This window comes from Anser brachyrhynchus (assembly GCF_964034855.1).
Source record: "Anser brachyrhynchus genome assembly, chromosome: 3".
Classification (NCBI taxonomy): Eukaryota; Metazoa; Chordata; class Aves; order Anseriformes; family Anatidae; genus Anser; species Anser brachyrhynchus.
Window position 1 is genome coordinate 98,242,293 of NC_137696.1, and position 13,163 is coordinate 98,255,455.

The following is a 13,163-nucleotide window of genomic DNA, read 5'->3' on the forward strand; positions in this document are numbered from 1 at the left end:
TGGAACACGCCCACCATAGTTAATTCTGGATGTATTTCCTTCTGTATGCCAGTCTTAGTTTTGCCTTCCTTATACGGTTCCAGAGCACGTCAACTGCATTCAGCCTATGTATATTTTTTCCCAGCATTTATTCAATTTACTGTTCTTATGCTTCAATAAGTATATTAAATATACATTCAGTATTATATTGAATATGCATATTATATATTTCATTGAAAATATATTCAATCTTATATCCCCAATCTTATACATCCCCAGCTCTCTTAGCCTTTCTTCACAGGAGAGGTGCTCCAGCCCCTTGATCATCTTTGTGGCCCTTCTCTGGACCCGCTCTAACAGCCCCACATCCTTCTTGTGCTGGGGGCCCCAGACCTGGATGCAGCACTCCAGGTGGGGCCTCACAGAGGGGGACAATCACCTCCCTGCACCTGCTGGCCACTCTGTTGATGCAGCCCAGGACGCAGTTGGCTTTCTGGGCTGCAAGCACACATGGCTGGCTCATGTCGAGCTTTTCATCCACCAGAACCCCCAAGTCCTTCTCTGCAGGGCTGCTCTCAATGAGTTCTTCACCCAGTGTACTCATGACCGGGATTGTCCAGGTGTAGCACCTTGCACTTTGACTTGTTTAACCTCATTAGGTTCATGTCAACCCAATTCTCAATCTTTTCCAGGTCCCTTTAGATGGCATCCCTTCCTTCTGTCATATCAAGTGCACCACTCAGCTTAGTGTCATCTGCAAATTTGCATTCCAGTTTTACCTTCCAGATTCTTGCAATAAAAAATAAAATAAAAATGGCTCTATTTTCAGACAGTTGAAACATTTTATCTGATTTTGGTTATCTGACTTGAATTATTAGTCTTAAGATAGAAGATATTTTCTAGATAGTGTACTCATCATGGGTCTAACCTCATAGCTGTTCAGCTATCAGTTCATACTTCCCTTGTTAAATTGTTAATAGAGTATTTATGAGGTGTTTACAAAGATTCTTTTAGAACAGTATTTGGCCACTTCACATTCTTTAGAACTGGAAAGGTAAAGTAGTATGAGTGGAGAACCATGCATTTCCTTGCTTTCCACTTACCCACATCTGAGACCTCCATGCCCTGTGTCACAGCTGCCTTCATGCACCCAGAGGGAAGGAGGCAGGATCAGGATGCAATGAGTTCAGTCACACTCTGACAGAGTTGGGACAGCTCCAGGAACTTGGGCTTATTTTTACGTGATTTCCAGCAGTTTTCTTACTTTTTTTTTTTTCCATTGGCTTGCAGTAACTTGCATTCCTGTTCCCTTTGCTATTCCTAAAACAGAGCTTTACCTGTCCTGCAGGATTCCACTCTTTCAGTGGCCATAAAGCTTTCTTCTAAGGTTAGGTTTTGCTAAGATTAAAAAAAAATCTGGATCTCGTTCTGGCTGTTGAACCAAACACATAAAGCAGGAGAGGCCTACATATTCTGTAGAACTTTAGCACTGTATTTAATGTTAATTATATCTTTGCTTTACATTTAAACTGTTCTTCTCCTCTTTTCTGTGGTATCTTTCCCCGTGTCACCAGTGTCTTACCCTTGTTTTTGCTTTTTCTTTTTTTGTTCTATTTTTCTCTGGTAATTTGAGTGTCCGTATCAATATCCTTATTGAGTTTTGCTTGAACGTAAAATACAATATTATATTAATGTGTAAATAAATATCTCTCAATTTTTTTTATATTTTTTTTTTGCGTGTGTATTAACACTCTATGCATTTGTACAGGAAAAATTGATCCTGTATAGGTTATCCAGAGCTTTGTAATCTATTATTTCTCTGTGAAGGCACCAAGATCTTCTGTAGTTCTGTCAGATAAACATAATACCTTTCACGAGTTCATATGCTCCCTCTGTTCTTCCTTCATCCCTGTTCTTTGCTCCTTGCTCCATCTTTCTTCTTCCTTTCTGACAGCTTCAAAAGAGAGCTGCTGTTGTCAGCTGTGCTCCTTCAGAAGCAGTACAACTCCTGCTTCTGCTGCTGCTTTTTTGAAGCTGTGCTCCCATCAAATAGCTGAGAAATGAACTAGCAGCAGAAAGTCCTCTTGAGGCTAGTGCACTCACTAGATACAATAACAAAAAAACTATAAAAAAGGTTAACATTTCTGACATTTCCGTATTGTTAATATACTGATGTTAGCAGTAGCTCCATAATTATGACATTTCACACATTCATTAGGCAAAAATCCTCTTTGACAAAAGCATTTGTAAAAACAGGAAGAAAATCACAGTGATCTTCTTGTTTCGTGTGTATTGTACTAGAAAATAATTACTTTTTCTTTTTTAATTAGTCCACTTTTAGATCATTCATTTTACAGACACACCTGATTTTACCAGTTGGTGATAAGTTTAGATCTATTTCTCCATCAGGTAATTAGTAAACATTTAAATACTGTACTAACTTTTTTAATAATGATGATTTCCTTAATTATTTTTTTTTAATAATAAAGCGTGTGTTTAATGACATATAAATGAACTAAAAATATTGTAGGACTCTTTGCAGTTACCTTACCTTTCTGTCATTGGCAGGGTGGGAGGAGATTTCTCTTTAAATGCATCAGGACAGCAAGTTTGAAAATATATAGAATTATTACATTTGTGCCAATAAAGATTAACCATCATTTGAGAAATATTTCTTTGTTGGATACACTATGCATTCTTGCAACTTCTTACTATATTCCTCATTGATTTTGTTTGCAAGATTTAATTTCATCAACAAGTCAAAGCAAATTGTGATATTTAACCATAAAGGGAAATAAAAAGCAAATGGTCATAAAATAAGCCTGATACAGTTATAAAGTTTTATTTCATCATTTTCACTTCTAACAGAGTCAGCATAATGCTTTTCTCAATCCCTTCAAAGGCACATTGTTTGTTTTCTAGTATACATGGTATTCTGTAACTTCCGACAGTTGGATTTGAGATATCACAGCCCATGGTTATAGCATTCCTTAAGAACACCAGCTCCGTTTTCATAAGTTGTGCTCATAAATTATGTTCCTGTGCTCTCAAAAGCTGATTTCTCCAGATCTACCCATATTCTACTTATCCTCCTAAAAGTAAAGATGGGCCTTGCAGGCAGCTCAGTCATGGTCTAATTATCTGTTACTTCAGCCTGGCATTCTCAAACAGAGTATTTCATGGCATCCCTCCTCCGTGTCAAAATACACTTTCACCTAATAAAGCCTCCTCCCATAGCTTATTGGGATTTTAAATTTATTCTCTAGATAGGCAACCATTTGAGACCAGTGGCCACTCACTTGCCACTGTAGTGACGTATGAAAACAGCCTTACAGTTTGCAGTTTCCTGTGAAACAATGTTTGCTGAAATCTGGTTTCTTTGACCCAATCCTCTCACGTAATTTTTACTAACATCAAGATGAGTAAACCCTACTGCGCAAAAGATTTTTTTACTTAGTTGGTTCCTGATTTCCTGTATCCACAATTGGTTTCCTGAAAATGGGTCCTGGAACTCTTTTTTTCTTCCTGAAGACTCGGGCTTCTCCTGTGAAGTCTTCCCACCTTGTATGTTGCAATAATGCAAGAATATATATGTTCTTTTACAGTGCCAGAACAAAATTCTTCAGAGGGACACTCTGCCTCCTCATGTTCACTGTAGAAAGATTTAAAGGTCTGTTTTTTCCAAGGTTCTTATACTACCTAGCAGACCATGTGAAGAATGTTATTAGTTACCCATAAGCATGGCCCATCAGTGCTCCCTAGACTAAAGCTCAAGCAGTAACACTCACCAGGGTTTCAAGGAGTGATGCTACCTCTGGGGTAGCTGTCCCAGATTTTTTACTTTACTAGTAATAACAAAAAACTTCTTCCAAGTTTTCAGTAGTGGGTAATGTAAGCAGTCACATGGTGTCACTGAGAGAAGAACGCCTATTTATCTGTAACTTTTTTTCTTTTAAGCCATGTAGTCAATATATACAATCACAACCCTCTCCCACTTCTTTCTGCCTGAATTCAGCATAACTTACAGATGTGTTTGTTGTTGAGAATGGGAAATGCCTGGAACAGCATGTGTGCGAAGGGAGGAGAAGATAAGGAAACAAATGATGCAGGATATGTATATATCAGTTATGCCAAAGTTAAAAATCAGTGACCTTTTTAACAGTGATAGTGCAAAACGTTTTGAAAGGTAACAGGGTAGAAGGAAACCATAAAAGCCAAAGGCATAAAATCCAGTTGAACTCTTTCAGAGTTAATTATATATTTAGAATACAGTCTTTTAACAGACTGAATAAATCCTGTGCTGGCTAGAAAGCTGCTCTAAAGGATAGGGTTTTTGTTGTGAATTGTTTCTGCTTTAAACTAAACAAGTGCAAATGATCAGGTAATTGCAAACATTTGTTGCTTCTCTTTGCTAAAAAATATTACCTTTTTGTTTCTGTTATGTCCTCTAAATTAAAGTTATAGTTTTCTCTTTACAAATTAGTAGGTTTTCCAGCAAGGAGCTGTCCCACACACAGACTTTCTTTATAACTTTATGCATAAAAATGTTAAGGGATGTTATAAGCCGTGGCCATGTCCAGCAGCTCCAGGCCTGGGAGCTCCTCCTGCCCAGCCTCTGGAACCCACCCCTGGTTTTCCATCCCAAGCCAAAGGACATGGCTGTTGCTTTCCTGTTTGCAGGTTAAACCAGTGGTGAAGTTAAACTTGTATCCCAGAGACACAAAAACATGCGCCCACACACAGATGCACACAGAGCATAACACAGCTGGCTACACAGGCTGCGCCCACAGGCCTGGGGGTGCCTACACCCCTGCTCTGACTCTTGTAGCCAGCACCAAACCCAGTCATAGCGGCCCCCCAGTAGCTGGCATTTAGTCCTTGCAGCACTCACATATGTGGGGTAGAGAGTAAGCGTGCACATAAGGATAGTTAAGAAAGGAGTTAATGGAAAGATAGGAAGACAGACTATAGTGATCAGGTGTAGGGCTCAGTCCGATAAGCATGCTGACTGGCCCCAGTTTACACATGACCCTCTTCCTTCATACCCTTTTCTATCTGCCTCCCTTGTTCCTCCCCAGTTCCCTACCAGCAGGTTGCCTTGTTGCTTTGCATAGTTTCTCTCACACCCCTTTTCCCAGTAGTCAGCTGCCAGGTTTGCATATTATCAGTTGTGAAGTTCAGAGATTTTGAGAGAATCAAGTCCTTGATTTTGAGTCTTCGTAAGAAAAAAAATCATTTTTTTTTCATGCAGGTTTGCAGAATGTAACAGTATGTATAGTTTGAGAAAATGCGTAGTGCACAGACTTCTTTTTCTTTAATTACTATAGATAAACTAAGAGCAAAATATGACCCTGATCATTATAAAAATAACTAAATGGAAATTAATCATGGTCTTCAAGTTATAGCTTAGTCATAACATATTATCTCTGCTCTGAAAGTGATGTGTTTAAGTTATGTCAAAACAACCTAATGATTCTGGAAGAAAACCATAATCTTATGCTCAAATATTGCTGAACAAATAAACAATAAATTCAACTCTATGACCTAGCTATTGAGTCATTTTTACTTCAGTTAAATATAGTAAAATACAGTGGGGAAAACAACAACAACACATTAACACTTAACAGTTTGTCTTAAAGGGAAGTAAAAATCCTAAACAGGAATCATGTCTTACTTAGTATGAGAAGTAAATACAGTTAAATTCAAAGGACAAAATCTTAAAAAAAATTACATAAAACATATAAAAACATACATAAAACATGAGAAAATGCATTTGTAGATGTCAGGGGTTTTTTTGTTTTGTTTTGTTTTGTTTTTAGTAGATCAAGCATATGCTATCCGTCATCTAAAAAAATATTTTCCAGTGATGTTTTAAAGATGCTGTTTACTGGAAGAGAACAAAGAATGCATTTTTTTTTTTTGTAAATATCTTTTTATTCTTAGTTCTACTCTGCACGTAGCATGGTATATCTGATGTTTTGTAGATCATTATTTATCTCATCAAGTTTGAAATGTGTCAATAATTGGCAAAGTTGAATTATCCATTGTCTTTACAGAGGTTATAGGAAAGAAGAGATGTTCTCTTACAATTTTTATTTTCTCTATTATGATTGAAAAACTGAATGAAATTGTAAACCATAATATTCTAATATTTTTTGATTTGATTTTACCATTGTCCTTGTCACTTTAATGATACTGCTGGGTAAACAGAAAAGCTCACCTTCCATTAAAGATCTCTGTAGGGCTTATGTAATTATAGTGATATGTAAGTAAATTTTGTCTTGATATTATTTTCTTTGACTTGTTATGACCTGTTGACACAAAGTTTAATCATATTCTCACAGTCACTCAAGCAGAGTCCTGTAAATGAATTGATCTTCTTCTATGACAAGACGATCCATTTAGTATATGAAAGAAAGGCTGTGGATTTTGTTTACTTGAATTTTAATAAAGTGTTTGACGCTGGAGAAAGTGCTTGCTGATGGCTTGGACAGGTGTACAGTTCCGTGAGGGAAGAACAGTCTGGATGGCCAGGCTCAAGGAGCCACAGTGAATGTAGTTCAGTCCTGTTGGCAGCCGGTCACCAGTGGTGTTCCCCAGGGCTTGGTACTGGAGCCATGTTTAACATTTTTGTCTGTGATCAGGATGAGGGGATCAAGTGCACCCTCTGTAAGTTTGCAGACAACAAGTTAGGCAGGGCTCTAGATCTGCTTGAGTGTAGGAAGGCTTTGCAGAGGGATCTGGAGAGGCTGGATCGATGGGCTGAGTCCAGTCACAGGACACCCAACAAGTTTAAGTGCCAGGTCCTGCACTTGGGTCGTAACAACCCCATGCAGCGTTACAGGCTTGGGGAAGAGTGGCTGGGAAGCTGACCAGCAGGTGAGGACCTGGGGGGTGCTGGTTGGCAGCTGTCTGAGCATGAGCCATCAGTGTGCCCAGGTGGGCAAGAAGGCCAGCAGCATCCTGGCCTTTGTCAGAAATGGTGTGGCCAGCAGGTCTGGGGAAGGGATTTCCCCCTTGTATGCGGTACTCGTGAGACTGCATCTTGAATATTTTGTTTGGTTTTGGGCCCCTCACTAGAAGAAGGAATGTTGAGTTGCTTGAGTGTGTGTAGAGAAAAACAATGAAGCTGGTGAAGGAAGTAGAAAACAAGAGTTATGAGTAATGGCTGAGGGAACTGGGGTTGTCCAGTCTAGAGAAGAGATGGTTAAGGGGGGACCTCATTGCTGACTACAACTAGCTGAATGGAGCTTGCACCAAGGAAGGTGTCAATCTCTTTTCTCAGGTGACAAATGATAGTATGCAAGGAAATGGTCTTAAGTTGCAGCAGGGGAGGTTTAGATGGGACATTAAGAATAGTTTCTTTTTGGAGAGGGTGATCAAGTATTGGAACAGGCTGCCCAGGGAAGTGACGGATTCCACATTCCTTGAGGCATTCAAGAGACTTGTGGACGCGTCACTAAAGGTTGGTGGTTGGACTTGGTGATCTTGAAGGCCTTCCTTTTCCAACCTAGATGATTCTATGATTCTTTAATTCTGTGAATGGAAGACATAGGCATTAAGACTGGTGGTGACTTCTCAGTAGCGCTGAACCTTTCAAAAGGTCCTGTGCTTTCAGAAACGTGACTGTCTCTATTTTTGTTTTCAAAGCTAGTGAAAAGAATTCTGGGGAGCAATTTCTTCACTTGTATCTTGTGGAAGGGAGACCAGCGGTTCGATTCAGCTGTGGAAACTCTCAGAACATTCTGACTGTATCTCTCAATCAATCCATTAGCAAGGGTATACTCATCCCTATCACAATAAGGTAAGAACTTAATACTGTGCTACACTAAAGGGATTTAGTCATATATGTCGACCAAAAAAGAGTAGTTTTTCTTTTTTTTTTTTTGACAGTAAGACAAAAAATACTGGAATGCAAAATTGTATGCAAGTTTGGAAATCTTTTTCATAAGGTAGTGTTCTTGATTTAAGATACCTTTTTTTCACATAGATTAGTTCTGTCTTTTTAAGAAAAACATAATGTTGGATGTTAAAAATAGGAGCTCATAATGTATGAGCTAACATGGGTTCACAAACGTAAAGTCCTATCCCATTAATTTGATATCATTCTATGATAAGATAACCCACATAGGAGTGTCTGGCAGCCAGTCAATAGTGGTATTGCCCAAAGCCCAATCTCGGGGCCAATTCTGTTCAATATTTTTTGTCAGTGATCTGGGTGCAAGAGTTGAATCCATGCTTAGTAAATTTGCTGACAATACTAAGCTGAGAGATGCTGTGGACTCCTATGAGGAACAAGAGGATTTGCAGAGGGATCTAGATAGATTAGAAGAGTGGGCCATCAGCAGTGGCATGAAATTTTACTAGATCAAATGCCAGACTCTGCATTTGGATGGAGTAATGCCAGACACAAGTACAGTCTGGGAGATGAGGGGCTGCAGAGCAGCTCAGCAGAAAGGGATTTGTGAGTACTGGTCAACAGCAGACTCAACACGAACCAGCAGTGTGCAATGGCAGCCAAGAAAGCAAACTACATTTTGGGATGCATTAAGCACAGCATAGCCAGCCCATCAAAAGAGGTGTTTCTCCCACTGTATTTAGTATTGGTGTGTCCTCACCTTGAATAATACTGTGTGCAGTTCTGGGCTCCACAATTTAGAAAGGACTTTCAGATAATTGAATGTGTCCAGATGAAGGCAACAAAGCTGTTTAAAGGGCTGGAAGGCATGTCCTGTCAGGACAGCTGAGGACACTGGGCTTGTTAAACCTGGAAAAAAAGTAAATTGAGGAGTGACCTCATTGCCCTCTACAAATTCATGAGTGGAAGTGGAGAGAAAGGTGCTCATCTTTTGTCACAGCTATCTAGTGACAGAATGCGTGAGAATAGCTTGAAGCTGCAACAGGGGCAGTTTAGACTAGACATTAGGAAAGTCTTATTTTCTGAGTGGGTAGTGTATTACTGGAACAGGCTTCTGAGAGAGGTGGTTGAGAATACATGCCTGTCCATATTTAAGAGGCATTTGGATAATGATTATAATGTTTTAACTTTGGGTCAGCCCTGACGTAGTCTGACAGTTGGACTCAATGATATGTTTAGATCCCTTCCAACTGAAATCTGTTCTGTTCTGTTCTGTTCTGTTCTATTCTATTCTATTCTATTCTATTCTATTCTATTCTATTCTATTAATTTATTAATTTACTAATTTAATAAATTAGACTTGTGATCGTATTTCTAATGCTAAGTATAGAACTGAATTACTGCTTAATTTTAAGATGAGAAATTAAAATTAGGCATGCTAATATCGCAGTGCAGTATCGTATCTACAATGTCATATCTACATATGCAATTGCACTGTTAGCAGTTTGCAATGGTGGCTGACCAGTACCGTTATTTTTCATCTAGCACACACACTAGTTCACAGGAAGGTTAATTTATAATTTTGGGAAATGTATTGTTATGTTCTGGTAATGGATTAACTCTTTTCCACTCAAGGGATTTCATATGTGCAAGTTAGGACAGAGGTAAGAATGAAATAATATAAATTTTATGTTACGTTTATAATAGTGACAACAAAATAATGGTAAAGTGTGTAATGTTCACTTCAAAAATATTTGAGCATTCTCATGTCCATTAAAATTTTAAGTTACTGTCATTCTGATATTATTTTACTTTGTCGTATAGTTAAATTGCTGCACCTGAACCATAAGCATTTGTGATACGAGGGAACTCGTAATGCAAATTATTTAAATTAAAGGTAGTTCTAGCTAGGAACATTTTTGCTGTTAAAGGATCGTATGTGAAGGAGACTGCAAAAATTTCCTTGAAACGTGTATAGTGGTGTTCTCAAAATTGCCTTCTTACTACCAATACAGGGAAGTAAAAGCATCATCTGAAGATTTTTATGTTTGTCTTTGGTGATATTTCTGTTTTAAGTAAATATTGCAAAATTCTGGAATGTTGCTCATAGTAGAAGTTTTGATAACCTCATTATATAGAGTAGATTGCTAGGAGTATATTGGCATTGGTATATTTGTATGCTAAGTGATTTTTTGGAATTTTTTTTATTAGTTTTTATGCTCACAGGTTAAGCCTTACCATATTCACTTATAACAAAAACTTGTTTGAATATAAATAGGAAACCTCTTTTCAGCACATGTAGGGATGAAAGGATCTACCATTTAAGAAACTGTCCATCTTACATTTCCTCTCAGCTGCCAGTCTACACATTAGTCTTCCACTCCATTTTAAACCATTTTTTCTTGTTTTTTATTCTTTATTAATGCCTAGTATTAATGAAGCAAAGTCACATAGCATACTCAAACCCCATTACTTCTTAACTGACAGTGTATTAATGTGTTTTAGAATTTTTATATAAACTGTAGATGTATATTAAACTTGCAAAGAAAACTTTATTCCTTCTTCTTCCCATGAGCAAGCAGATAACGTTTTTCTCATAGAAGATACTTGATAAAAAAATACAGTTCGAAAAATTATTCTGTTTGTTTTTTGTTCTTTTTAATTTCAGAGACTAATCTTTTGTGAGACATTGGTCAACTGATTGCCTGCAGTGTATTAGCTGAGGTAGCCTTGCCCCTGATTGATGAAATTAAAACATTTAAATGCTGTATAGCTTTAGAACTCTAACAATATCCTAGCAACAAATGAAGCTATATGTCATTGAAAAGATTGATTCAAGTTATAGAATTCAAGTTGACACTGAAAAATAAATTTATTTCCTTCTTTTTTACCCTAAAATTAGCATATATATTTATGGATTCACTCTTCATGTTGTTACACTAAAAGGTAATGTCAGTTCAATTTACACATTACCTTTGTTTACTGGAATTTATTCTGCTATCTTTAAAACAGTGGCATACTAAATAACTTGAAATGCATGATTGTAGACTGTGAGTGGCAGGGATTTATATGCATCTGAGTTTATGGGCATGGCCTTCAAAATGACTAGTGATTATTCTTGTGAGTCCTTCTAAAATGTAGAGAGAGCAGTATATCCTTCACCAAACAGCAATAAAATTGTAATCCTTCAGCAATCATCCTTAACCTCTGCCAAAGGAAAAAGCAAACTTGACAAGGCATTTGTGCCTCCCCAGGATCTTGTATCATTGGCTATAAAATATGAATGCATGACAAAACTGTTGATTTGTGTTCTCTTAGTGGCTGTTGAAGATAGATAACTCTATCTGTACATTTTACCTGCAAAATGAATGATTTTTTTTCCCTATAATACAGGAAAAAAAGAGACAAAGGCTGGCGTAAATAACTCTTTGTTACTGTTTGAAAATACTCCATGCGGAAAACGATATTTCTGTTAAATTTGACTTTGAATTATTCTATAAGGTCATATTTGACAGATATTCCAGTTCTGGATATAACTACGGTTCCAATGGGATAAACAGCATAACTCCCGATAACGTCTATAGAAGAAGGATTCCATCTTTTTCACTTTTTGTTTCTAAATACACAATTAATAGGAAGCTAAGATATCCCCAGAGTTCACAGCTATTGCTTTCTCTTAGATTAACTATATGTTTAGTTCCCTTAGATTATGGTCATCTCTTTGAAACCTGATGAAGATTAAAAGAGTTTTAAATATTCAGTCATTTTATTTACGGTCCTTGTGAAATGACAGCTTTATGGAAACAACCAATAAAACTCTGACTGCTTATTTTTTCTGCCTTGCCTAAAGAAACTAGAGACCTGTTTCAGTCCTGTTTTATTTGTTGTTTCCATTTCTGTTGATTTTAGAATGAGTTGATGCCTGTTCTTGAAAATGTGTGTTTTGTTTGGGTTTAATTTTTTGTGACTTTGTAATTGGGATTGTATTGATCTTTTCTGTTAAATCTGTAAACACATATCTGATCTGTTGTTTAGATTGCCTTTATGGTTTTGTTCTCTACAAATATTTAAAGGACATTAGTTTGACAACATTTTGTTCCATATGCAGGTTTTGAAATATGTTTGCCTGTTTCAAAATTTGGTGTACATAATTTGTGGTTAAAGTGATATGGCTGTCATGGTGGCCAGATGGTGTTTCTTCAATTCATTGATTGAAGGAAAGTATCTTTAACAAAGAAGAGATTGAGATTATCAAGTCACTATGACTTTGATTTTTCTAGATAGAGAGTGAGATGAATTTTAGCAATTGGAGTAAGAATACTGATTTTTTGGACATCTTATACTTTTCTGAATGACAATTTTTTAGATATACTTCCTTCCTTTAGATTGTCCATGCCCTAGGCATGACCACATACCTGAGGAAGGACACCAAATTCTTTTCTGTTTGGAAGACTCTACACAAGCATTAACTAAAATCTTGCCTGTATAATATAGTATTATTCTGTTGTATCCTACCTGCAGCATTGCCAGAATTTTTCTGTGGGATTTAATGAGTATAGTGACTATCTCCACAGAGCTTTATTGTTGTATTATGTACAGTAAATTTTCATAAATCTTACAAGTGAATATATTGAATGTAGTTGTTTCCAGTTTTGTGTCACACTAAAATTAGTACTTGTGGTGTGGATGCAAGCATTTATTCATGGCTGAGGTCACCTGTGGCAATCCATTAAAGCAAAATTTGTTAAATAAATTATTCAGTTATTGTTGTCTGACAAACTGTAGCCTCGACCATGTAGTTGTACAGAAACTGCTGAAGTTTATTTGGTCTTTCATGCTTCAAAAGCAGAGGGCACCTTCTGAATTGTGAAAGTTCTAAACATGGTTTTGTACCTCCACATGGAAACTTTGGCAAGACATAATGTACTGAATGCAAGACACGTGATTATATTATTAGTTTCCATGTTTTACCTCCACTCCCTCATTTTATGCAGGAGACCATTGTTTGAATTGATCTAACAACTTTTTTATTACATATGCCTTCTTAAAATGCAATTGTTTCTATAAAAATATGTAAACCATTATCCGTATGATCACTCAACTTGTTTTGAGTCATGGAGTTTACCTGTTTCATTTCATCGTTCCAGAGAGATATATGTTCTCAGCGTATACTTTTAAGTCATCATTTCATTAGTATTTAAAGATGTAAAGATGCCAGATGCTCTGCTCTGTATTACTGAAAAAATATATTAAATCAGTAAAATAAATAATGATTAATTTTCTGATGGTTTACCATTGTGTACAACAACCAGTTACCTAGGATTAC

The 13,163-nt window shown here is 37.0% G+C and overlaps 1 protein-coding gene across 1 annotated transcript in view; it reads left to right on the top strand.

Moving 5' to 3' along the window:
- The window catches only part of EYS (eyes shut homolog), a 959,435-nt gene that overhangs the window by 801,940 nt on the left and 144,332 nt on the right, over positions 1 to 13,163 (top strand). Inside the window, exon 40 of the mRNA XM_080584128.1 lies at positions 7,630 to 7,783. Coding sequence (XP_080440254.1) covers positions 7,630 to 7,783 — 154 coding nt within the window. The remainder of the gene's footprint in view (positions 1 to 7,629; positions 7,784 to 13,163) is intronic.